Below are 26,826 nucleotides of genomic sequence, written 5' to 3' on the forward strand. Positions count from 1 at the left end.
ACAAAATCAAGAGTTCTAGTGCAGATGAAAACTCAGGGACTCGGAAGAGAAAAAGATCCTAAATCCCAACCAATATGAAATCAAGAAGTAGAATAGAATGGAAAGCAAAACCTGAATAGGTAAGTATAAATCTGCTGAAACAGATGGGCAGAGAAAGACTCAGACTTCCTCTCTGAGGGAGCTCTGAACATGTGGACCTATATGCGCACACTCTTTCTATTACTGCAGATCCACAGAAAACAGTCATGTGCCTGGACTGGATTTATCATTTGCCAACTTTTAATTAAGTCAAGGTTTTCACTGGTTAGTTGTTCTTCTCTAAACTAAATACTGAGCAATACTAGAAAAGTTTTGTTATGGCAACCACTAGTTTAGGAATGTGATTACTATTGCTAGAAATTGTAGAATCAGAATCATTATGCTTGGAAAGACCACTGGAACCATCTAGTCTTAACCTCTAACCCATCAGAAGATAGCTAAACAGATTCTTCATAATGACTATTAACTACTAACTAACTACTACTATAATACAAATATTAACACTTCAGTTGCCAGTTGCAATCCTGTTTAAAAGCATCAGAGGAAGAGTACCAAAAAGAATAAACTACATTTTAAAAATTCATAATCATTCTCATATTCTGTCATGCAGCAAGTTCAAATCATATTGAAACAGTGGCTCTCTACACAGTTTGTATTTAGAGCTATTTGAACTTACCACAGGGCACGAATACAAAAAATTTAAATAGATTCAAAGTAATACCTCCTATTTTATTATGCTGGCCCATGGTATCAGAGGCAGTTGTCAGTGGTATGGCAGTACAGGCTGAATCTTTATGACAATATTCCATTAAATTCTGTTGCTGCGTGACAAATGGCAGCAGATAGACTGACAAATAGCCTCTGGCATATTAAGTATATGATGCAAAGGTATGTAACTGAATTCCTCCATGTGGTAAAAATTGCACCTACTGACATTCATCAACACTTGCTGAACATTTTATGGAGATCCAACAGTGGATGTTAGTTCAGTGAGGTGATGGGTGACATGTTTTTGCAGAGGTGACAGCACCTCTACCAGTGTGGATTTTTATAAGCACAACATGCAGGCTTCTGTTAATTGCTGGTGAAAATGCATAGCTAATGGTGGTGATTGCATTGAGAAATAGCACTCTGTGGCTAAGAATTTATTCTATCATATAGTATAATTGTTCTCTTTGTATCTGTTGTAGTTTCCATGGAAATAAATAGGAGGCATTGCTATTGGAGCAACCAACATATTTCCTGTGTCTAGATAGTTCAAAAGCATTTATTAGCAACATCCTTCCTTACAGTAATTTAAGGGGGGGGGGGGGGGAAATCAAGATACTTTTAACATAATGAAAATTCAAAATAAATCACAGAGCAGAACTCATAACTGACCATTACTAAAATATACAAAGTTGTAACAAGCTTATGCTTACATTCTAAAATGTCTGAAGCATCATGGAGACTCAATTACTTTGGTATCTCACCTGAGATAGAAAGATCTGAATCATTTGTAATAATTACATCATTCCCTACAGAGGATCGCTTTCAAGAGAGCAGGCAATTTTGCTAAGATTTCTGATAATTTTCTCAGGATTAATAGAAGATTTTATGCAAACAAATGTTAAGAATTCTGATTTCAATTCCATGACTTAAGAAGGCATAAATTTTCCTAGGAAAAAAAATAAATGACATAATAATTATCTTCGGATTAAATTTCCATAGGGAGGAGGTACTTGCGCTTTCTAGAGGTCCGGACAGTAATGTCACCTTTCCCTATACACATACTTCTTGGTCACATATAGCTTTCCTAGAAGTTTTTACCATTTTTATTCCTCAAAAATCACTCTCAGAAAGAAAACCTTACAATTAGACAACGCTTCTTGTTTCAGAATACCTATTCAGGTATTTATCGTCCTGCATGAACTTTATAACTTGAAAACCATGTGGATGTCACAAGCAGTAAACTTACTTTCTTCTTGTTTCCATCCTCATCTATACATTCTCTGACAGGATCTGAAAGAGAAGCAAACATCTTTTATCCATCGTACTCCCCTATCAAAACTTAATAAAGGCGATATCTGCCAAAATATACACTATTTAAATAGAAGCATGAATTAGACTACATTCTGCTCACAAGGAAGCAGAATTGTTTTTGACTGGTTCTATGTCATACCAGGCAAAGGTACCTATCAGACAGGTAGGTCAAAAGTCACATACAGAAAGAAGAGTAGAATTCACCAACAGGCGAAGGGGTTTTTTTGACTATGCAGCACTACTTTTCAGCAAACAGCCACGGGTGCAAACAATTTGTCTGTGCTTACTAGGCCAGCCACACCCCTTCACCGGGTGCTCAATCACCAGTTCAAGTTGTGGCTTAACAGTTCCCCTACAGACTGTAGGAAGTATTTCTGTACTCAACTGTGAAATCCCTGTCTGAGTTTCCTATCTGAAGATTACAGGCATTTGCCCAAAATGTACAAGAGAAAGTCAAAGAATGAGTATACTTTCCTACTTCTAGCTTTACCTGACTTCTACAATGGCACTGGTCCTGGAAGTACACTGTGAACAATAGGAATTGAACCACTTAGGCTGGAATTTTACATTACTCCTTGTATTGACATAGATTTCTGCCCAGATGGTACTTAAAAGAAGATCACAGCTTATGCTCTAAGGAAGGCTCCAGCCTTATTTCTTTGCTGAATCAAAAGTATTTTTGCTAATTAACAGGTAATAAGAATTTCCACACATACACATTTATTAAATGCAGAAAGAAAAATACAGAGAGTAACCTTAAGCAAAGTGTCAGCAACTAGGATAAATATGCAACTGGTATAAATATAAGAATAGCTGTACTAAGAATATTTTCAGTTTCATTATATTCAGATAATACTGTTATGTGTAATTTTTTCTATAACCATTTCTATGTTCACAAACTTGCTTCCAAATTATAGTTTCCATGCTTATGTGCTTTCATAACACACCTGAAGTTAAGTGGTATGATACATAGGTGCTGTGGGATGAGCATGCATCCTGGAAATTAAAACACTGACTAGCAAATTCCTAATGTGTTGCTGAATTATGGTAGCATACATACCTTATATGCTCTTTTCCAGGACAAGTAATACATTTTGAAAACATTTGGGAAGTCTTTTAAACTTTTTTGATAGTATTATTCTTGGTACACCTCCATTAAAAAAACAAAACATCAGGACTCTCTGTACAAGAAATTCAACTATATCAATCTGGAAGGGACAATATTACTTTATGGTTTATAAGAAAATTAAATGATTAAATAAAGGGAAAAAAAAAGAAGGAAAAAAAAGGGTGATCATGTCACACTCCATAAAGAAGTTTATACCATCAACAGAAAAGCCCAATTTCTCAGATTTATATTCAATTTTTTTACCATACAATTTGTTTGTTGGAAAAGCTGGATGTGGTTTTATAATTAAATTAGGCTCCCACATCTAGTATCAGTAGATTATAGCACATATTGCAATAAGAAAATAGCTACTGGTATAGAAAATAGCTACTCCTGCTCCTAATCCTATATCAACGTAATTTAGGGTGAGAACATCAGATATTTTATAGTGTGAGGAGAGGAAGTGGTTCGTCAAAAGCTTATTTAAAAGAAGATAAAGAAATTGGCAGCTGTTTAAACCTAGAAAATGGCAGCTGTTTGATACTCTGGAGAGGTTTTAAAATGCCAGAAGTGTTCCCAATGGAGACTAATTGGATATCTCAGAGCTGAACTATGCATAACCTGCAACTTCCTCATTGAAGTATTTGGCTCTGTTATTTTAATAATATAAATGGGACATAAGCACTACTAAAGCTGGTAAAAACCTGTGCAATGACTAATACAATGAGACACTGGCTTGCAGAGAGGTTCCATAGATGCTATTGTGATAGATGTAATAATAGAACAGGAGAAATAAATACCTAGATATACACAAACCAAGGAGGCAAATGAAGTAAAGTAATGGCAAGAGTTGAAATGAAATTCTTTAGGTGAATTTTGTTAGCAGCAGAACTGCTACCTACAAATACATGAATTAACTTATGAAATATTAATATTTTAATATTTTAAAATATTTTACACTTCTATCCTCTCCCATACATTACAGTAATTGCTTGTTTGTTTGTTTTCCCCCAGAAACAGTTAAGTCTTTCTTATTCTTCCTTTTCTTACACTTTGGTTAAATCCTTTGTAGATAGACAGATACCAGTGCTTAGATCTGTGCAGAAAAAAAAAATGTTATTTGAAATCTTTACTCACAACTAGCTTTTAACATTTTGAACCACAGAATCATACTTGTAGGGGCTGGAAGGGACCTCTAGAAATCATCTAGTCTAACCCCCCTGCCAAAGCAGGCTCCTTAGACCAGGTTGCACAGGTAGGCATCCAGGTGGGTCTTGAATATCTCCAGAGAAGGAGAATCCACAACCCCCCTGGGCAGCCTGTTCCAGTGATCCATCACCCTTACTGTGAAGAGGTTCTTATACACATTTGTGTGGAACTCCCTATGCTCCTATTTGTGGCAGTTTCCCCTTGTCCTATCGCAACACACTGCTGAAAAGAGTCTGGCCTTGTTCTTTTGCCTCCCGCACTTTAGATACTTAGATCCACTTTAGATCTATCAGATCCCCTCTCAGTCTTCTTTTCTCAGGGCTGAACAGACCCAGGTTGATCAGCCATTCCTCATAACAGTGCTCCTCCAGGCCCTTTATTGTCTTTGTGGCCCTCTGCTGGACTCTTTCCAGGAGATCCCTCTTTTTTTGTTGTTTTGTTTTTTTGTTTTTGTTTTTTTGTTTTTGTTTTTTGTACTGGGGAGCCCACAATTGGACACAATACTTTGAAACATGTCCCATTCATTTACGACCAGCTGAGTTTTCTAGAGACCAGTGATTATTACTAAGGAGATGGTACATGAAAGTTTAAGCTCCTGCAGTTTAAAAACTTGCAGAGAACTCATTAACTGGAATAGAATTTGGATACATGCTGAAAGACCTCAGATTCAGTTTTCCACTTAAGCGATGATGGTGATCTAGGTTAGAATTTTTTAAGACTGTCATTGAAACACTATCAAAGGAGATCTAGTCTGAGTTCTCAGTTCAGGAAAAATCATTGTATTCTTGCCTGAAATAAAGTGAAAGTTAAACTAATCAAAAGAGGGAGAAACATTTCAGTACACTGTAGCGCTTTTTGTTGCTTATTGTGTTTGGACTTTTGTTTTTGCCCAAATTATGAAGCCACAATTATACTGGACTTACCCATGCACACTTTATTGATAAATTCACTATTTAATGTGACCATAGTGGATAAATCTTCAAAATTCTGGAGCTTCATGATTCTATTAACAGCTGATGGCCCAGTCAGAGTCCTGAGTTGTTGTTCATCATATCCATTCCCAACTCCAATAGGAAACAGGGACACCTCTAGGATAAGATAATAAAAGATTTTCAGTGGATAATGCAAATTTTTCTCTCTTTTTCTTTTCTTTTTCCTAACAGATTTACTAGGGACATTTTCTTTCAACTGTTTATTTTTCACATATTACTTGTATCACTCCCTCCACATAAGCTAAATGCAATTTAAGGCAGAAATTGTGATGTTCTAATTAGAGTTAGCTAAAATGAATTCTATTCATCACAAACATAATAACATTATGTTATTATTATAATATTATGTTATTATTGTTATGTTATAACATTATTTATTAATAGTTCTTATTTAGGCCATGCCTTACTCAAGAACTCCCAAAGCAATCAACAAATGAAGTCACTGTTCCTTGGTTGAATACCTGAAGAAACTGAGGTACAGAAGCTACAGCCAGAAAACTTGAAAAAACATTGATATCAAAACCAAATTCCCATGCAAGTCAATACAGAATCTGACCAAATCCTCCATTTATTTGTGAATCTTTCAAGATTCACTGTATTGCAGCCATGTTGAATGTATAGCATTAAATCACATTTCAGTTATGCCTGCCTATTCATATGAACCAGGAAAATTAAATGCCATTAAACTGAGAAGCCTATATAAGATATGCAGTTTAAACTGCAGATTAGTCCTGATCTTACCAGTAACTCAAAGGAATCTTAATCCTGAAGGTTTTCTTCAGGCCTGTTTCTTACCAGAATTTTAGACACAGTAAGATTGTATCAGTAAATTTACATACCAGTGCCTGAATTTTTCACCCTTTGTTCTAGCAAACTACCTAAATAAAACCAACAACTCTGCTTAAAAATAATGTCAGTGAAACGAGATTTACTGTTCATTCTTGCAGTGAGTGCAGCAGTCTCCACGGTGTCTTCTGATTTCCCTGACACAATGACAATTACCACCTTCGATGCGTCGGGTCTCCCTCCATAGGATTCTGACAATGCATTCTGAACTACAAAGTCAATGGCTTTGCCTAAGAATAAAAATATAAATGAAGGAGATGATTGAAGGGGCCTGCAGTGATAGGACAAGATGTTTTAAAATAAAAAGGGTAGACTGAAGAAATTCCTTACTCAGAGGGTAGCGAGGCACTGAAAGAGAATGCTCAGAGAAGCTGTTGATGTCCCACTCCTGAACACATTCAAGACCAGGCTGGATGATGTCCTGGGCAACCTTGTCTAGTGGGAGTTGTCCTTGCCAGTGGCAGGACAGTTGGAACTAGATGATCTTGAAGGTGTCCCCCCCTCTGCCTCAACCCAAACCATTATGAGTTTTCATAGAATCATAAAAAGGGCTATAAAACTAAATCTTATGTTTTATTAGTAGGTTATACAGTACTGGAATATTATAAGATTTCTTTTCAAAGAATATTTAGTGCCTTCTTTATTGCTACCACATGAGAAAGCTACTAAGTACCTACCAGCATTACTAATACACTCCAACACAAAATTGTCTCCCTTATCTACCCAGTCTCTGGAAATCTCACTGCCTTCCCATAGCCACAAGGATAAAGTCATGATTCTTGTTTTAGTAATTACCTTTTCCTGAAGTGTTATCATTGTGTTACACAAAAGGAAATAAGATGACCAATCTTAAGAACATATTTGTTTCCCAATTGCAGAATAACAGTGACATCTAGCGGCTATATGATCTGCTCTCACTGAACACTACAATTTCATACCACAGATCTGGTACACTGAAGTTGTTCAGCTCCCATAGAATTCAACCTCAGGAAAAACCACAGACCAGCTAAAATGTATACCTGCTGTTCTTTAATTTAACATTTGTGAATACTTGGAGAAAATTTTGTTCAAAATCTTTAAAGCTCCTTTGGGTTTGGAAGTTGTCAGGTCAGGAAGCAGAAATGATACTATGTGACTCTTGTGATGTTCAGGGCAAACACTGAATAGTGAAAAATAAGTGCCAGAGATACTAATTCCTCTGAGTAATCTTCTTCAAAGAACTAACTACCAAACAGAAATGTGCTTGCATAAGGAATTTACTGACAAACTTTGAATAATAAAAACATTTGTAAATCAGATAATAGATAGTTCACCAGCAATCCACCAGAATAGCTCTGCACACCTAAACATTTTGCAATTTATCCTGTTACCCACCCCTCTTAACTGACAGAAGCAAAGACACTTTTACCAAGCTACTGCAAGGACCTCTATGAAGCCCATTCAGCGTATTGACTAATGACAACATGAGAACAACAACTGCATAGTCTACAAGGCTTTACCTTAAGAAATCAGACCTTCAGGAAGAACTTAACCCTTAGAAGAATCTAGCCTAGAATCTGGGAGACACCCAAATGTCTTCATTGTTGCAGTACTGGTTTGAAGGTGGCATTACCTTCTCAAATTCTGCTGCTTTACCCAACCTTTCATCTCCAATATTATGCAGTCCTTGATATGACAGCCTCTTTCCATCTTAATCCAGACACAACTTCTTCCCTGTTCGGCCATTATCACCATTTATTCCCTAGCGGCCTAGCCTTATCTTCAGTGTCATCTCTCCACATAGATGCCCATAATTGAACAGAAGAGCTGAAAATGTTCAGGACTGACTCCCGTCAGACTTCATCAGACTTACTGCAGAATTACAATCCAAAATGAGCTTCTTCTTCTATAAGACTCCATCTATCTAGTTCATTTACCTCCACTAGCTATCAGTTGTCTACAGAGGGTCACATATTATTCTACTATTACTTCTTACAGATGAAATTAAATCACTTAAGAGATTCTGTTCAGTAGAAACTTTGAATGTGTAAATTTTGAATGTTTTTCTACTTATAACAAAACACTTCAAAATATCATCATTAATTGGGCAATGTTGATTCCATTTCACAAAATACTATTCACCTACTTGGCCCATGTGAGGCCTCATCTTGAGTACTGTTCCAAGTCCAAGTTCCCTAGCACAAGAAAGACACAGAGATGTTGGAATGGGCCCAGAGAAGGACCACAAGATGGTCAGAGGGCTGGAGCACCTCTCTTATGAAGAAAGGCTGACGGAGCTGGACTTTTTCAATCTGGAGAAGAGAAGGCACCAGGGAGATCTCATTTTGGCCTTCCAGTACTTAAAGTGAGCTTATAAACAGGAAGGAGACTGACATTTTATGCAATCTGATAGTGATAGGAAAAGGAGGAATGGTTTTAAGCTAAATGAGAATAAATTTATGTTAGATATTAGGAGAAAATTCTTTACTCAGGGTGTAGTGAGGTGTGGGATCAGATTGCCCGGAGAAGTTGTGGATGAACCATTCCTGGAGATATTGAAGGTCAGGACACAGCAGGGGAGTTAGAACTAGATGGTCTTTAAGGTCCCTCCCATTCCAAGCCATTCTTTGATTCTATTATTCTATAATTCCTGACCAGAAGAAAAGCTGTCACATAATCATCACCACAATTACTTTCGTTTTACAGTAGTTCCTCTGTATGTTTGTAGATTCTGAAGTTCAATTAAGAATGGCATGTTAGTTATAAATAATTATGGGATAGAACAAAATACAGAAAATAATTATACAACTATATTCCAACTCCTGAGATTACTCCAGGATGACTCCCATGCCAGGAGATTTACTGGTTTCCCTTCTATCCTATAAATAATTGTTAAAAAGTATTTCAGGTTTCAATTTTATATACTTTTAGTTTAACCTTTGCACAGTAAGAATTACAAATGATTTTTTTTTTCATTCATTTGTGAAAAGTATTGGGAATTTCTGTGCTTTTCCTGTTTTTTAATACCACTTTGACTTCTGTGTTGTTCATGCAGTCACCAGTAAAACCAGTTCCTTTTTTTTCTCCCATTAATTCTGAGAGTTTGCAGAAACATTAATACGTATCTGTAAACTAAAAATTCAATTATTTTTATAATTTCTAATAAGGAAATCAAGTTCTATTGTAATAGAGTCAGCGACTATTTCAAAATACCCCCCTCCAGCCCCCAAATAACCAAATATTCAATTTAATGTATGGTAAAATTATTATAGTCAAATCTCATCGGCTTTCTCTCCTTATTTTGGAGTCAGCTGTAGAGAAAGGAGCCAGGTATATAAAGATGTGATCAAATGAACACTTGGAGGCATTCAGAAATTTGCCATCCCAAGCAGGAAATGTTACTTCTCAACTGTTATTTTCTACATCCAGTAATAGCAAACTGCTCAGCATACTAATAAACAGCCTGGTCCACAGTTGATATTTGACCATTTTCTTACTACTAGACTGCAACATAGCAGTAATTTGACATTTTCATACTTACAGAGGAAATGTAAAATGTTTACACTGAAATAAATATCACAAAGGACAAAGCTATATTAAGACTGGAAGGAGAATTTGCAGCATTTTGGACATAACTGTAAAATGAAATGGTCTCACCTATATGGGCTTCAGCACGTACAAGCTTACCAGATCTGTAAAGCAACAGTTCTAACATACTACAAAGTTTTCAGCCATTTTGGCCCTAATATTCCTAGCTATACTGTACAGTACATAGCAAAAGTCATATATGGAATGAAGATTAAAGTGAAAAGAATAGAAAATATCCTACAAAGACAGAAAGAAGAGGAAAAACAAACAAACAAAAAACAGAGAAGGGATTATATCACTGCCTAAGTCTTCTCCTCTTATCTAAGTTTATGAACAATTGATGTCCAACTTTGACAAATAAAATTAGGCCTTTTAAAAATCTTTTTCTTATTGCTTTGAAGAACATTATTCAATAATTAGTTGTTCTTGTTTGTTTGTTTTTTGTGGAAATCATCTTATGCACAGTCAGAGTACATTTTAAGGACAAAAATTCTGCTGAGTAGGTTTGGAAATGTTTACTGGAAGTCTATGGAGCATTACCTTAGATTCTTTCTTACTGAATAATATCATTAATGTTTTGGATAAAGGAAGAAAAATATGAAAAAAAAGATATGCTAATCTGAATTACAGATATTAGATTGCAAATAATTCTGAACATCATGGAATGAACTGAATGAGCAGAATTTGCCCTGTAATACTGGACATACATCCAAGAAATAACAAACAAGATTCATCCCAGAATAAGCCAATCCAGAGGAACATATACCAACACAGCAACATTTAATGGTTTTGTCAGTAACTTGGGGAAAGCAGAAACTGCTTAAAACAGTTTTGTAGTTATTTTATTCATTTTTGTCTGAAATAAGGAATAAAATGTAAAGCCCTTGGGTGGGCCTTTGGAGCTGTGACAGGGAATTCCAAATAGGTGGAGGTTCCTATTGGGAGCTTATATTTATATCCATGTCTTCAGTGGCCTCAGTGGTTTCACTAACACTTCTGCAAATACTTAACCAAAAAGGAGAAGTCAATCTTCCACAAGCACTGAAAGTTGCCTGGGAAAGAAGCAAAAAGACATAGCTCCTTAGAATTTATTTACTAATTTATTTTTACTGAAAATTTCAGATTTTTTTCTAATTTCAAAGCAAATTAGCTTTTGCAAACTGATCCCACAGGTGGATGCTTTAAAAGGTCTATTCATAAGATTTCAATATTCTGTCATTAATGTTAAAATGTGTGTATGGGAGGGAGGAGGGGGGGAGGGGGGAAGAAGCAAGACAGCAAGACCCATTTTTTACTGGATAGGAGCCCTTAGATCAGGGCAGGTGAAGGGGGAACAGATCTGGAACATTCTCTGTTGAATAAACTCCATACAGAGTGGTAGCAGACACTTGTTTTTCTTTAATCCTACTATATCCCCATATCAGCAGTTAGGGTCCCTGCTGCAGCTCAGCAAGCACACCTGTAGCACATCTCAGGTCTTGGAGGTGTATAGTTCTGTCATATCCCCACCACCCATCAGCTTTTAAAACGAGTATTATGTGTTCAGTATTGCACACAGACTGGCACTCTTATATGCTGTGCATGTGAATGCAAGAAAACACCCTAGGAGACAAGCCACTTGTTAGAGCCATGTTAGAGCCATGACTTAAAGCAGTCATGGCCAACCCGCAGCCCACAGCCCGCATGCAGCCCAGCACAGCTCAAAGTCACTCCCCACCTCCTCCCCACACCATCATTGCTTCGGCTCCTCCTGTCGAGCAGACTGGCCAGGCCCCTTAGCAGCAACTGAACATTAGTGTGCTATTAACCCTATCTGAGCTGAAACTAGATCATGGGGCACAGTGTAGTGCCAGTTCAAGTTATGGCAAATAAGATTATACATTTTGATACATTGGCTAAACACAGTCCTGTGAACAGCAAAGAATATGCATCCATGCTTTCTGTTTTGATAAAGGAATTTGGAAATAAGTTTCAAGATTGCTGAAAAAATGTCAAGGTTTAGTCTGGGCAATTTTTGTTGGTGGTGGTGGTGGGGTTTTTTGTTTGTTTGTTTGTTTGTTTGTGCCTGCATTTTCAGTCAACATAAATACATTACTTGAGAATTTTCAAATGGAATGTGTAGATTTGCAATTAAAAATTTGATCATGTCTCTTTACCAGACTCTTGTAAGACCTCTCTTACCAGAGAGAAATATCCCTCACTTCACAACTATGCCTTATGTCATTGCTTTTTGGCAGTATGTACATTTGTGAACAACTATTTTGAAGGGTGAAGCACAGAAAGAGAAAACAAAAGCCTCTGATGAACACACTGAGATCTCATTAAGAATTGCAAACACTGCCATCGAACCAGACAATCATGTTAGTTTTGCAAAAACTAAGCCATGTATCCCCCTAGTTTTATGATTTTGTTGCATATGCTTTAATTAAAAAAAAATATATAGAAGATTTGTTACTTTATATACATTAACTCTATTATGTATTTAATGAGGGCTGCTTCAAAAGTAATGCCTCCTATCTTATGTTGGTTCACAACATCAGAGGCAGATGGTTGTTTGTGGTATGGCAGTAGAGATGAAACCTTCCCATCAAGATTCTGTTACATTTTGTTGCTGTGCAACAAATGGCACCAGAGGGGCAGTCTGACAAATTGGCATTTGACATGGAAATGAGTATGAAGCAAAGGTGTGAAAGTGAATTCTTCCATATGCAAAAAATGGCACTCATTACCATATAATGATGCTTACTGAATGTTTGTAGAGACCAAAGAGTTGATGTGAGCAGAGTGAGGTGGTGGGTGGAGCATCTCAGCAGTGATAGCAGTGACAGTGACTCACCTCTGCTAGTACAGATTTTTACAAGCACAGCATGCAGGCTCTTGTTCATCGCTGGCAGAAAATGAATAGCTAATGGCTGTGACTGTGTTGAAAAATAGGGTTTGTAGCTGAGAATTTGCTCATTTGCTCAATCAGTGAATTTTATTGTGTTCTTTGTATCTGTTGTAGTTTTCATGGAAATAAATTGGAGGCATTACTTTCAAAGAAACCTATTTATATGCAGCCCAAGTCAATGCTTCTTCACTCAGTGCAGCCAAGACAAGCCAATATGTTGGACACCTATGACTTAAGGGAAGGTGGAGTCAGTCATGTGACTCAAACCTAAAGTTGTTCTCTCCACGTATAGATTTGACTGAAACAGAATTATTTTGCTCAGCAAAGGTTGCATAAGAATTATAGGATCACGTTTCTGCAACAGGGAAGCCAGCACAGATGAGAAGAAACAGAGCTGGTCAGATGAGAATGGTATTTTTTGATAGGTAAATCTGATTAAGTTCTCTATAAGCTAGAAAAACTGCCTAGGGAAGTACAGAATCCAAATAGAGCGTTCTAAACTTTTTAAGCAGCCTCTGTGCTTCCAGAGACTTAAGCACAGACAGTGAAATGAATGACCAGGCATTTCCCAAGAACATTGATCCTTCTACTCAGCCAGCTACATTCACACACAATGCAAGTGCAGGACAGGACCACAGCGACTTATTTCCATTACTTCACTGGGAGGAATTACTTATACTCTATTCCACTTAGGCTCATTATACTATACCCCTAATCATGGTCTCTGAGCATTTTCCAGTGAGACATAAACAAATCACTAACAAGTATGTCATATGGCTGCCTCTCCCCTTTCATTTCCCAAAGATTATGTTTTCTCTGTTTATTCTGCAGCATTGTTTACTATACACATTACCATATAAGATTTCATGAAATTTATCTATTCATATGTAATGGTTTATCCTAAAATGAGCCTATAGAAGTCTCATCAGCCATCTGGTATTTTTATTTCTCCAGGCTGAGAAAGCAATCATGGCTAACCCTTCTGCGAACTATGGAAGTCAGGTTTTTTTTCTCACTTTTCTGTACCAATAACTCTTTACAGCCCAGTGTAGGACAAAGACCCTAAAAATCTGTATATTCCTCAACTCTTATAGGACCCTAAAGCTAGGCTGCTGTCAGAGCAAATGTAGTTCTAGTCCAAAAGAACAAAATTCTCAGGGTATCTGGTGAAATATCAGATACACTGTAGGAGAATCATTGTTTGCTGAACCATGATACAAGTGATTCATGTGTGTACTGAATTTCCACAGATTCAGTAGGAAATCTGTGTTTTAGTCCATAAAAATTTGAAGCAGACATGCGTTTCAAGATGCAGATTCCCAGCAAATATGCTGTTTCACAAGTAATTTTTTGTAGGTGGTCACTGCTTCCTGGCACCATTCCCAGCTTTGTGTCAACCTGAGTCCTTGTGGGACCAGCACGGCAATTTGACAAGGGAACAAAACTACCCAACAACACAGTAGTTATATTCTAAGATGTTTCAAAACAAGACCCATTACACTGGCACAGCAAAGAGCAACAAACAGCTGGAGAGGGCAACTACCAAATCCAGCATAAGCAGCTCTGCTGCTAAATACCTCAGTAATTGATACTCAAAGGTTTATGATCAAGTGTTCACTTTCTCATCAAATTTTGCTTGCTTGAAAGATAATGAATTAAAATCCTTAGAATTACTTCAAAGTTAAAAAGTACCTTCCGCTCTTCTTTCCAAAATACATTAAGATAGAACCCAATTCAAGTAATTTAAAGTTACATTTTAATGAAGAAAAATGAAACTTTAGCAAGAAATATACATATAGTAAAGATAATAATTGAATTAGAAACTTGAGCACTCTAGTGTAAAACACTAACAGAAATTGGTGATCAGGATCAGACTATATTCACAGGGCTTTCTGTTTTTTCCTCCCTTCTTGCATTAACATCCACATAATCACTCACCCAATCTAGTAGGACCTTGTTCCCTCTGTTGAATTGAGTGCACCATCTCAATAAGTTTTTCAGTCTCCTGAGGCTTGTTCAGTGAAATTTCTAGATTATTTTCCCTGGCATACTGGAGAACAGACACATGAACTGATGTATTGCCTGAAGTGAAAGGCAGAAAACAAACACTTTAAGCAATGCATATGAATGTCTTACAATACAAATCTAAAGAATACATTTTGCTTTTGTTTTACAGTAAGCACAACTGGACAAGGATTTTACATCAGAGTGTGAAAACTGTACATTCAATTAGGGCTGGTCAGAACTAGAAATACATGTTCCAAAGATCAAAACCTTGCAGTCAGATCAAATCTGAAGCCCTCTGAATTATCCATTCTTCTTTGAACCAGAACCAAACCTGAACCATGATTTTCAAGTCTTTTGGACCTAATCCAGAACTGAAACAAAAGTGAACATGTATTTTTCTGCTTTTCTGCCACAGAACAACGGTTTCACTAATTCTCCATCATTTGACAGGGACTTCTTTGCCTGTGCAATGCACATACATCTCTTCAGAGCTGCTGCCCTAGCCATTCTTCATCATGATATTCATGAATAAAATATCAAGCCTTTATTTGCCAGAACAGCTTGGTTCAGGAGGAAACTAAACTGCATCTGAACCAAAAGTTTTATTAGCTTGATTTTCTCAATACAAATGTAAAGTTTTTTGAGGAACTGGAATAGGCCACAAATGGCTTGGGTTGGAAGGGACCTTAAAGGTCATCTTGTTCCAATTCCTGTGCCATGGGCAGGGATGTCCATGTAGTGCACTGATCTCAAATAGTGCTGAAATCAGGACACAAAGATCCACAGCTGAAATGCTTTACATAAAATACATAAATCTAGCTTTTCTGAAAAATTTTGCCATTGTTTAAAAAAACAATCAAAAAAAGACTTCAGTGAGTTGTCTATTTTGTCTAGTATAAGCAAAAGAATTTGAAAGTCATTATGTTTTTGAGTGAAAAGACAGGCACATACTGATATCAGCACTTTCAATAAATGCCCGTACAAAGTTTTTCATTTCCTCAAACTCTGATGCTCCAATACTGGGACTTCCATCCAGAAGAAACATGATGTCCATAGGTTTGTTGCACAACTCTGAGTTGGGAGGAAAAAAATAAAGGGTTATTTAAGCATGATAACCAGAACTAACATCTATTAATCTACTGGCAGGAGTAGAAAGGGCAAATAGCTGCAGTTGAAGAAAACAAAGCTGAAACATTAAGTATTGTCTCTTTAATGAAGGGCTCGAGATTTATATTTCAATTCCGTCTTTTCTGCTAATGTTATTTTGCTCTCAGAGGACTAAAAATAATAAACCAGGAAAACAAACAAATGATTTAGTCACTTTAGATAAGGGAACTTTCTTACTTGCTTGAGGTGGATAGATGAGAATACTCTCTTTCTGCTCTTAGATTCCATCCCATCTGAAAGCTACTGTACATTACTGACAAACACAGCCAAGGACTGCTAAAGCCCACAGAAGGCTGGCTGCAGGTCAGTGGATGGCACTGCCAAACTGGGGTGGAATCACCTGACTCTAATAAGGATAAATGGTCCTTCCTTGGCATTTGGACAAAATATCAACTGAGATATGAGAAATTCCAGATATGTAAAGTAAAAACAAAGAAGACAGGATAGAGGAAACAGGAAATTACACAAAAAAATACATCCAACTTTACCTGGTATTTCTGTCCAAGTTTTATGAGAGCAGCATGACTGCAACACTAATTCAGGTGCTTCTTCAATAAGTGTGCTGTAACTTTGCAAGATTATTGGTCTATTAGGCTGACTGATCATTCTGAGCTCTTGGACATTTGCTCTGGGAGTTATGCCTATGGGAATAACATTTATGCTCGTAGGATGTCGTATTATAACATCAGTGGATGGATTGGATGACACCATATATACCAAGTGAGGCACATTCTGCCTGCCCCCATTTGCTGATGTAAATGTATGTTTGGAAATATAGTCAAGGGCATGCCCAGTGTTGGTGGCCTTCCCTCCTTGGTAGGGTATACTCCTCACTTTCTCAATAATACTTTCTTTAGACTGTATTTCTCTAAAGGAATACTCCAGAGTGATGGTGTCTGAATACTGCATGAGAGTAACGTGAATATTTTCTTGTCCTATATTCATTTCTGTGAGCACCTTCTCAAGGAACTTCTTGATGATACTGAAATTTTCCTGCCCTACATTGTCAGATCCTTCAACAACAAAAGCAATATCCAGACTTTTTGGAGTGGGATTTTCTGAGAAGTGTGGTGGTACTGTAAGCACCCACTGGGGAAATATGTCATTAGACATTGTTGGAGTGGGCTCAGGAGAGCTTTCTGCAGGCCCAAGATCACACAGATAATCGATTAGGAGATCTCTATTATCCATTAGCTCCAACACATTGTTCATTTGGAAGGCTCTACTATGTAACTGCTTTTCAATGAATCTGATTTGTTCCACGTTAACATATGGCCCAATTCCCACAGGTATAAGTGTGATTTTTTTATTCTTCAAGGCTGGGATGATGGTGCGGACTTTTCCTGGAGACTTGCTTGCTATAAATAGCATCGCAATTTGGGCAGCATTAGTCCTTTCTGCTTTTCCAAACACTTGAAACACAATGTATTTAAGGACTTCAGCAACAGATGCTACTGCATCACCTGTGTATTTTATGCTTTGGACAATTTTTTTCATCTGTGACTGTGTTTTGATATCTTTAAGGCCAAGGTAGATTGTAGGCCCAGCCCTATATACCAGAATTGACACTCGGATTTTCTTTTGAGAAATGTGGAGTTTCTTCATCATTCCAGCTATGAAAGTCTTCAGCTGTTCAAAGTCCTCCTCTGACAGTTTATTGGAGCCATCCACTAGAAAGGCCAAGTCCATCATCTTGCTGCATGAGTATTCACTAGGTGCAAACTCTCTGTCCTCCTCTGGAGCAGGTGTTGTTAGTGTTAGGACCTCTTCCACTGGTTCACAGGACACACAGGATAAATTCTTCCCTTCACACAGACTACAAAAAATCATCAAAAGAAACTATTAAAAATAAATAAATCAATGCTTATAATAACATACTACCCACATCTAACAAAAGAAAGTCCACTGGTTATATAACAGAATAAAACCAAAAGAGTGATTTTTTTTAATTCCCCTTCCACACAAGGAATTGTATAGCCAAACCCTATTAAACCCACTCAGAGGAGGAACTGTTCATGCATGTATGTTTAAATACAGGAAGCATTTGAAAATATACGGTGTATTTGTCAGAGAGAGCTCTTCTTATAAAAGCGTTCGGTAGAACATGTAAAATCTGTGTCTAGTAACAGTATGGAAACACTCTGAGCTTGAGCAGTGAAGGCCTGGTGAACTTAACTGGAAAACCACAAGGAAGAAAAGCTATGAAGCAAACTGGAGACAGCTAATACAAAGAAAAATCCTAGAGTTGGCTCTGGTAAGATTTAGCAGACTTCGTGACGAGGCTCAGCTTACTCAGATTTTAACCTTAGCAAAAGAAAAATATAAGCAGCTTTCTATCCACGTCTAAATTGTACCAGTTTCCTGGTTTTGATTTTTTCTGACTTCATTTTGTTTTGAATATCTGTGGTACATGTTCATCTGTAGAGAGAAAAAGAGCCTAGGCTCATGTAGTCATGTCCTCCGCTAGTCAAGTATGTCTCTATGTTTTTTAATGTCTGTTTCATTGTCTTCCCCATACTGTGTTATATTTTCTAGTCCCTACATATTTTATCTGTTTTCTCTTATTCTTCTTACTTATCTTCCCTTACAGTTTCTACTCACCTCTATTAGTACATTTTTTCTCTTCTCCCTTCCATCTCAGATCCTAGTGTTCTTGACTTCCCAACGCATCTCTATGTTTTCCACTGCTAATCCTTTCTTAATCCCATAAAATTTTTCACTTCAGTCACTCTCCACCTTTTAGGAACTTGTTTATAATTCATTTCTTTCTAACTTCAGCAAAGCTATAACACTTCTGCTCTGCTTATTCTTGTTTGTATTCTCTTTACTTCACTTATCTGAACAAAGATCAGTACATATGTACTCATGAATAGTGTGGTTCAGATTCAGTAAACACATTTTACTTGTATTACTGAACAGTATAAGAGAGAGAATATGGAAAGTATATGAAGGAGCAAGGATCAAAAAGTACTCATTTTCACTGCCAGAAAAAAACAAAGATGTACAGACTGAACAAGTCAATGCTAGAAGAAGGTATCATTTTTTTTTCAGGAAAATATGTCATTTTACATATGGCATCTTAGTTTTAAGTTCTCCCAGGGCTATGTTATTTTCAAGCTGCTTTGAGTGTCTTCTTAATTGAAGAATGCTCAGATATTTTTTGCATTAATGTACAGCAACAGATTTATTATTTTAATCCTAATATGAACAAGATTTTCTAGTTTTCAATTTCCTTTGGATATTTGCTATAAAATTCATTTTTGCGCAATATCTTTTACTGTTTGTACAGATGGTGTAGGCATTCTAAATTAGGTGACAGCTATGCAAAAAGATGTTTCCCTAGTGAGGTAAGTTATACTAATACTCTGTAATCTGTGGGCAGCAGGCAATGGATCAACATGTAAGAAAAATTATTATTAAGAATTTGAAAAATTAGGGAACAAATACTCATTTGTGAAGACCCTTTGTTGACCTTTTGATGGAGTTCAAGGCTCTTCATGTATACAGTTTTTATTCAACTGTCTAGTCTCTTGATGGATACTTGAACTAGTAACTCCTAATGCTGTGAATTCAAAAATCTTTTCCATCACGTAACTTGATCTTATTTGACAGAAACTGAGTTGTAAAACTGCAGCAGCTATTAGCCCAGACTAACACCTTGCCTCTAGTTGAAGTAGGCCAAGCTTTCAGGTAATATAGAACTTTGTGTAATATGCCATTTAGCAACATACAATATGAAAATCTGTCTCTTCCAGTTTGCAGCCGAAGGGCTTAATCCCACATAGTGGCCAGCGTAGTGCACTCTTCCATTAATTTTGTAATGGTTGGAAATGCATGCATGCAGGGGTCAGACTGCAGGATATCATCTTAAAATCTCAGGGAAATTATTTTTCCAATTATACTGCACACTTCCAAATGCTCATAATCTAGAAAATTGGAGATGGAGTGCATTTTTGGATCTTGCACTATACATATAAAATTTTGTTTAGTACCAGCAGGAGGAAAGAGTTTTGATGGCTTTACTGATGTTGAATCACACTTACAAAAAATAAGAATGACTTAAATTAGTGGGGCTACCACATATGGGAAAAGACACTGTTGAAAGGAATTAATGGATTTCCCTTTCTTAAATTCAATTGTCATCCAATCATCCCACCCATCAAAAAAGTTCATTTTCAGTTTATTTAAGAAAGACTATTGACACAGAAGAGGGTTTCTAAGCCTCATCTTCAGTAGCGTATTTACAGTTAAGTTCAAAAACTTATTTATGGGGATCATTTCATCTCTCTCTCTTCATCCTCCTCAACAGACATGCTATTTCACTGAATAAACTCTTCCATCATACCAAGATTGACAGTGCTGCGGATCATCTCTGCTTAAAACTATTCTCCTTCCATGTGGGATCTTGACACCTCCAACTGCACACACTGGACAGTCTTCTGGTCTAACACAATCCAGGGATAGTTCATCAAGTATTTTCCCTGTTTTGAAATAGAACAGTAGTATAAAAATGCCAGTATTCTTGAATTAAAAACTCAATCATTGCATTTATGCTGCTTAAAAAATAATGAGTAGTTTTCTGCGTTGGGTTCAAGTTCTGAATACTCTGCTAGTGTTAATGTCACTGCAAGTTTGACTTCACAAACAGTTTTTGTTTTAGTGGGATATTGGAAATACTTTATTCAGTGTAGAACCTACAACAGCCAGGACCATGCAGAAGGTGAACACAGTTCAGAATAAAGTATTAAAAATACTGTGAGAAAGAAACATTCTCCTTTTCACATGTATATTATTGATTTGTCCCCTTATTTCCTACCTCCTGGTATTGATCATACCAAAGTACTATTTAAATGACTATTACCTGAAGACTGAAGGCTTGAGTATCATATTTAATACTTACATAAAGTCATATTCAAGAAGGCTCTCACCTTTCTGTAAGTGTATAAACAGAAATACCAAGACCCAGAATAACTACTTTTGGTCTTAAAAAACTTTCTTTTTGTGCTTTCATGTCTTTTCACTCTGATCTTGTGAGCTATATATTTACCTGAGTTTTCACTCTTCATTTAGATCTTTCTTATCTTTCATACTTCCCTTTCCTCCTGCACTTTTTTTTCAGTTTCTCCTTTCTAAGAAAGTTAATGGGTACAGTTAAGCTGCAAGCTGCCAGATAACTTCAGAAGCATTGGAGCCCAGAGGGTAGTGAGCAGGTCAAGTTGATGAGTTTCTTTCACCACAGTAGCTGCTTTGAAGGCAAACATTTTATGAGTATTGAAATAGGTTGGTTTAGCTATTGGGATCAATATAGTAGCTTAACGACCAATATATTAATTTATTAAAAGGAATCAAAAGTGCTAGTTCTAAAATTTTTCAGTTTAGCTTTGCTTGATGTCTGAACAGCCTTGTTTTTCTCAACACTTTTGCTTCACAGAAGAACTGAAGTCACAGTAAGACTATTTTAATCTTTGCATCCACCAGGTGCAAGAACTTTTCTTGAGTTCCACACAAATTGTTTTGCGTTACAGTGCACCAAGATAGAAAGCTGTTCATTATGGTATAGCAAGCAATGGAAGTTTTCCAAATTGGAGAAAAACAGCTAAAATATCAGTCACAGGGCACTAGGAGGAAGTTGATGGTGGAAAAATGAAGAGAAAGTAAAAGGTTTAAGACCACCAGAGGCCCCTACTATGCATGCCCAGAGGGACATTAGCACATTAATATGTGAGTTCTTGGAAAAGAATGAATATGTATGCCAATGGATTGCATATGTATGTTTTAACTGTTCGAATGTAGAACCTGAACTCCTAGTGTGCACGCTTGGTTTATCAGGTTGCTTTGTATATATCATGAGGAATAAGGGAACATTGGCTTTCTTACTCTACATTGCAGTTTGAGAGTTTCTTTCCTGGATTTCAGATAACTGCATCCAGCACAAATTCATAACATACACAGGCAACAGCCTCTGTCATTAAATAGCCCCTAACTCCCCTATCTCCCTGATTACACTGTTCTCGTCTTATCATTCTTGCTGACAAGATTCCATTCTTCTCTTCCTGGAACCATTTAGTTCCCTCCACACATTGTCCTCATCTCACAGACAGAAACCAGGATTCCTAAGCAAATTCCAACTTAAGTTGCAAGAAATTGTGGTGAAAATACATCAATAAGACTGTTGAGGAATTAATTGCAGTATCTAAATCTTAAGCAATTTCCATCCTTAGAAATCTGTGAATATTCCTGGACGGTAAGACTGTAATTAACTGGCTACAGCAAAAGATGGACTTACCTGCAGGACAGTGAACATGGCATCCTTCTACGCACTGTAGAGGGCACTTCAAAGGTTGTGTGTGCTGGCATGTTATAGGACAAGCAGGTCCACAGCTATTGTATCTCCATTCACATTGATAATCTAATTCCTGTTTATTTAGGTTCTCACAGCTTTGTGCTATGTAATAAAATAATTGAAAGGAAAAAAACAAACAACACTGAAGTCATCATGTCTTTCAGAACTGAGACACCAAGCTGAGTACAAGATGAACCACATATGTATTGAGAAGGATAGATTTACAACATAAAATAACTTCCCCCAGTTCATCCAGGGCAGGCTACTTCTTCAAATATTTTTTCACATAATGAAATACTTGATGTAGATGAGAGAGAGTTGTTCTTGACAAAAATGATTACTAAGAACAAACTCTATACCTATTAAAAAAATCTGGATTTGACTGGTCTACAATCCATTTTATCCCCTGTTGGAGGACTGGCTTTTGAAAGAAAATAGAAAAGGGAGGGGAAAAGTCATCATGAGTTGCTATCTTTGTCCCATTACAGTGAATTTCTCTGGACATCAGAGGAAACAGAACTAGATAAGAATAGTCTAGCTGAGCCAATGGCTTCTTGATAAAGAACTTGAACCTCTTCCATTTACTTGCCAGTCAAAAAAATTTCATTATTCCCCATCTACGTCATACTTACGGCACAGATCTGGTGATCTCCAGTGAACAATGACACCTTTTTGTGCACAGACATGTGCATAGGCTGCTATAGCATCACAGAAGCAAGCACAGTCTCCAATAGATTCACAGGCACAAGTGTCATACATGCAAATATCTATGTAGGGCTCAGGATTCACCTGAAAAAGATAAATTTAGGGTACAATACACTAAATCACCTTAACCTAGACATATTTAACATTCAGATGGTTTGGCTGCTCCACTCACTAAGAGCTGAGATGTTATGTAAATCAGTGCAGATCCTTCTGCCAATGCCAGCAAGAACTCAAATGGGGCCACATTCTCAGTTACAGGCATTATAATTTATTTTCCACCTTACTACTTCTTGTGTGGATCAGCTTTATAAATTTTGAGCCCTATTACCAAACCATCTTGTGCTGTTTGAGTAGATTGAAGTTTGAATGGCATTATATTAGGTTAACTTTTCCTCCACCCCTCCCTCCCAAAATGCCAAACCCTTCATGCATCTGTCTAGAGTTTAGAGTGAAATTTTTCTCAAGCAGAAGTTTTTCTGTGGTTTTCCAGTAGGGGAATTTTGCATTCTCCCATGAAGTGTCAGCTACAGACAGGGTCAGAGACAAGAATACCAATTAAGCAGTCTCCATGTTCTGTGTGCTGTCAGAACAACTGCACATTTTCCCTCAGCTGTAATAACTATCAGCACAGGTCACGATGAACTGAGAAATGAGAAACACGGGACATGATACTTACAAGTTTTTTGCATTCTTCAAATAGACCTCCAGACAGAATGCTGCATGATGTTTCTACCATCACCTGCTTCAATATGTTGTCATTACACAGTGGAGACACCAGGGCCTGTTCCCAGTTGAACTTAATATTTTAAGAGACATGTACACACTGCATTAGCCTTGCTTTCAGACTCTTAAAACTGAAGAGATTCACTCACTTTAGACATTTTTCACAACAAAAGAAATTTGCAGAATGCAAAGAAGAGCAGGTCACCTCCCACATTTTCTCCAGCTCTTGCATGCTGCAGTATTAACATAGATATAATCTTAATGGTAAGTGTTGCTGTACCAAACATCTATCCTGAAAAACAATCATTCACAACTCTCCAGAAGGCATGAGAGATTCACAAATACAACCGCTCTTCAAAAGACAATAGTCAAGGTCACTGCTGAATACAAAAAGGCTCAAAAGTCTCCATTTTAATTTAGCTAAGAACACAGATATTGACATGGTATTTGTCACAATTATATACTGTAGATTCTATCCTGCGCATCTCACTCCTCATTACTATAATTTCTCCTGTTCTCTAGTCAAGTCATATATATAATTTTATTTATATTTATGTATATTTATTTATATACATATCTGTACTTATGTAAATTAATAGAAAGGAAGATAACAGTGAAGCTATGTCACTGCACATAAGTATACTAACTCCAAATTCCATGTGATCAAAAACAAGTATTTCATTTTGTTTTCTAAGTATTCAAATATATTGAGGGAAGATCTAAAAAAGGCCTTTTCTTCCTCCCTTTGAAAATATAGGCCAGTTTTTAAGACAGTTTTCAGCCTTAAAGGCATCATATGAATGAATGAAAAAAAACATTTTTTAAACATTAAAAAAGGTGTCTTCAAATTGTTTCCAAAATTTTGGGTTTGGAAATACCTTTGGACATATTATTTGTGAGCTTGAGAGAAACTTATTATTCAGTTTCTTCCTTTCAAAACTCAGCATTTGGAAAAGAAGAAGTGCACTCTCACATGTAGTATAACTAGTATGTTGTGAAATCACATTAACTCCAGGACAAGAACTTAGGTAATGCTTTCAGATAGCAGTTAAGCTTCTCAAAATTCAGAAGCAGTGATAACATGGCAAAAAGGTCTTACATTCACTCTTGTACCTTGCCTTTTCTGTTCATGCCTCTCTAATCTGAAAATAATAACAGAATGCTCTCTAAATAACATCAAAAATCATACAGAAAGAAATTAGTCTATGCATTGAGCCATCCATAAATGGATGAACTAAGATGTGGGATACCGAAATTTGGAGGAAAAAATATGAAATATTTATCTGAATTCTTCCTGTCTGAAAACTACAGCTGGTTGAGTTTTTTTTGTTTGTTTGTTTTTTGTTTTTTTAAATTAAGATTCACAATGAGATTTCCAGTTATACCTGGATTTCTAGCATCTAGGCTGGCAAATTCTATGAAGTCTTTAGCATTCAGCCTAGCTATGTTAACATTCATCTAAAGCCAAGATGCTCAGAGGCATTAAAAAACTTAATTGATATTTTATCAGATTTCAAAAAGAATATTATTGGAAAAAAATATAGTAGATCATTTTTGTTTATTTCTATCCCTTCAGAGCACTTTAATCACTCCTAAGTGATAACATAAATGGTATTAATTAGTTTTCAGTTCATTCACAATCACCTTTTCAACATCAGCACAGTATGTATTAACTTTCCAAGAGTTTCCAAAGTCAACTGGATCTACTTCAAGATGTTCGTTGCTGCTGGTCAAATCATTGTTTTGGATTCCATCAAAATTTCCACATAGACCACACACTCGATCCTCGCAGGGAAAGAAACACAAAATACATAAATGATACATCTATAGGCTGGCTCAGAGTTTTGTTTAAAAGTCTTTTTTAACCTAGTGCTTTAAAGGTACAAGTCTTAAAAACTGAATTATCCCTGTCCTTGTCAAATTCCCTGAAATACACATAGTCTGTCACACAGGCTGTTTAGTTCCCATTCTGCTTAGCTGAAAGTAGGAGCAACCTGTCCCCATGTCTTCAGGGAGGTAAGAAGACAACTCTGACTAGTGGTGCCTGTTGGCTCTGTCTGGGGCAGGTCCAGGAAGTTTACATATGACCCCATTTTATTCCTGAAGATGACTGTCTGGTCACCATCACTAGTGAACCTGGTTCCTTACACAGTTCCTCTTGTACATGGAAGAAATTTTCTCAGTCTTTCAAAGCACAATTACTGTAAGGCACCATAGCATTCATTGTCATAGCTCATCTCCAAAGACAGAGAATTTAGGCTTTACAATTGAAGCACCAGGGAAAGTAAGCAACCCTTCTGTACTACAAAAAAAAATAAAAAAAATAAAAAAAATAAAAATCAAGCAAGTACCTAATACTCCAAGGGAATCTACCTGTATGTCTGTATTAAAAAGTGCTATCAACAAGGGAGGATGTAAGTGCATTCTTTAGTGAAAGAATTAAAGCAAAAAAAACACTTACATTGAAATCGGCTTTTAAGATAACTGAGACTCCCATGGCAAGATCCCATGTCACAGTTATGCTTTTGCTGAGTAAAATGATGTAATAACGGCCAGACTTCATGACTTCTAAGTCACCGCTGTCTTTAGGAAATACCTTAATGTTTACCTGAACAAGAAAAACGTTGTGTTATCAATGATTTTCTTTTTCACATATATGATTTTCCCAGTAGGACATGAACTCATATAAGAGTAGCTATATTCAACCATGCTGTTTGCCAGAGAACAGACAGCTCATAGACACCACACAGATGATCCAAGAGGGTTTGCAAAACTACAAACAAATGATATATATGAGACTGATTACATGCCTGCCTCTATTTGGAAAAGCTGCTGTGGATAAGTTAATTACTTCTGAATGATACAGCTTCTGAAGAACAAATCAGGATGAAAGTACAGTATTTCAGTCTTATCATATTTCTGCACCTTTGAATGAGGTATTGTCTCATGCACTACTAAGAGAAAGATGAAAGCTGACACACACACAAAAAAAGATTAGGTACATACAGTTAATGAACAGTTAAATATTTTGTAGTTGTTCATTGAATAATTCTATTCTATTATATTCTATTATTTTTTTCCTTAAAAAAGGAAAGGGAAGGGAAGGGAAGGGAAGGGAAGGGAAGGGAAGGGAAGGGAAGGGAAGGGAAGGGAAGGGAAGGGAAGGGAAGGGAAGGGAAGGGAAGGGAAGGGAAGGGAAGGGAAGGGA

General features: G+C 36.8%; 1 protein-coding gene across 4 annotated transcripts in view; it reads right to left on the reverse strand.

Moving 5' to 3' along the window:
* The window catches only part of VWF (von Willebrand factor), a 138,673-nt gene that overhangs the window by 46,522 nt on the left and 65,325 nt on the right, over nucleotides 1-26,826 (reverse strand). For all 4 annotated transcript variants that reach the window (XM_040700457.2, NM_001318464.2, XM_046942139.1 and 1 more), the window contains exons 22-33: nucleotides 26,080-26,226; nucleotides 25,263-25,403; nucleotides 23,572-23,691; nucleotides 22,823-22,979; nucleotides 22,134-22,292; nucleotides 20,193-20,328; nucleotides 16,336-17,663; nucleotides 15,632-15,751; nucleotides 14,612-14,755; nucleotides 6,303-6,446; nucleotides 5,302-5,466; nucleotides 1,997-2,040 (exon numbers count right to left, since the gene is read on the reverse strand). In XM_040700457.2, coding sequence (XP_040556391.1) covers nucleotides 1,997-2,040; nucleotides 5,302-5,466; nucleotides 6,303-6,446; nucleotides 14,612-14,755; nucleotides 15,632-15,751; nucleotides 16,336-17,663; nucleotides 20,193-20,328; nucleotides 22,134-22,292; nucleotides 22,823-22,979; nucleotides 23,572-23,691; nucleotides 25,263-25,403; nucleotides 26,080-26,226 — 2,805 coding nt within the window. The remainder of the gene's footprint in view (nucleotides 1-1,996; nucleotides 2,041-5,301; nucleotides 5,467-6,302; nucleotides 6,447-14,611; nucleotides 14,756-15,631; nucleotides 15,752-16,335; nucleotides 17,664-20,192; nucleotides 20,329-22,133; nucleotides 22,293-22,822; nucleotides 22,980-23,571; nucleotides 23,692-25,262; nucleotides 25,404-26,079; nucleotides 26,227-26,826) is intronic.

Source organism: Gallus gallus, chromosome 1 (genome assembly GCF_016699485.2).
Source record: "Gallus gallus isolate bGalGal1 chromosome 1, bGalGal1.mat.broiler.GRCg7b, whole genome shotgun sequence".
NCBI classification, from domain to species: Eukaryota; Metazoa; Chordata; class Aves; order Galliformes; family Phasianidae; genus Gallus; species Gallus gallus.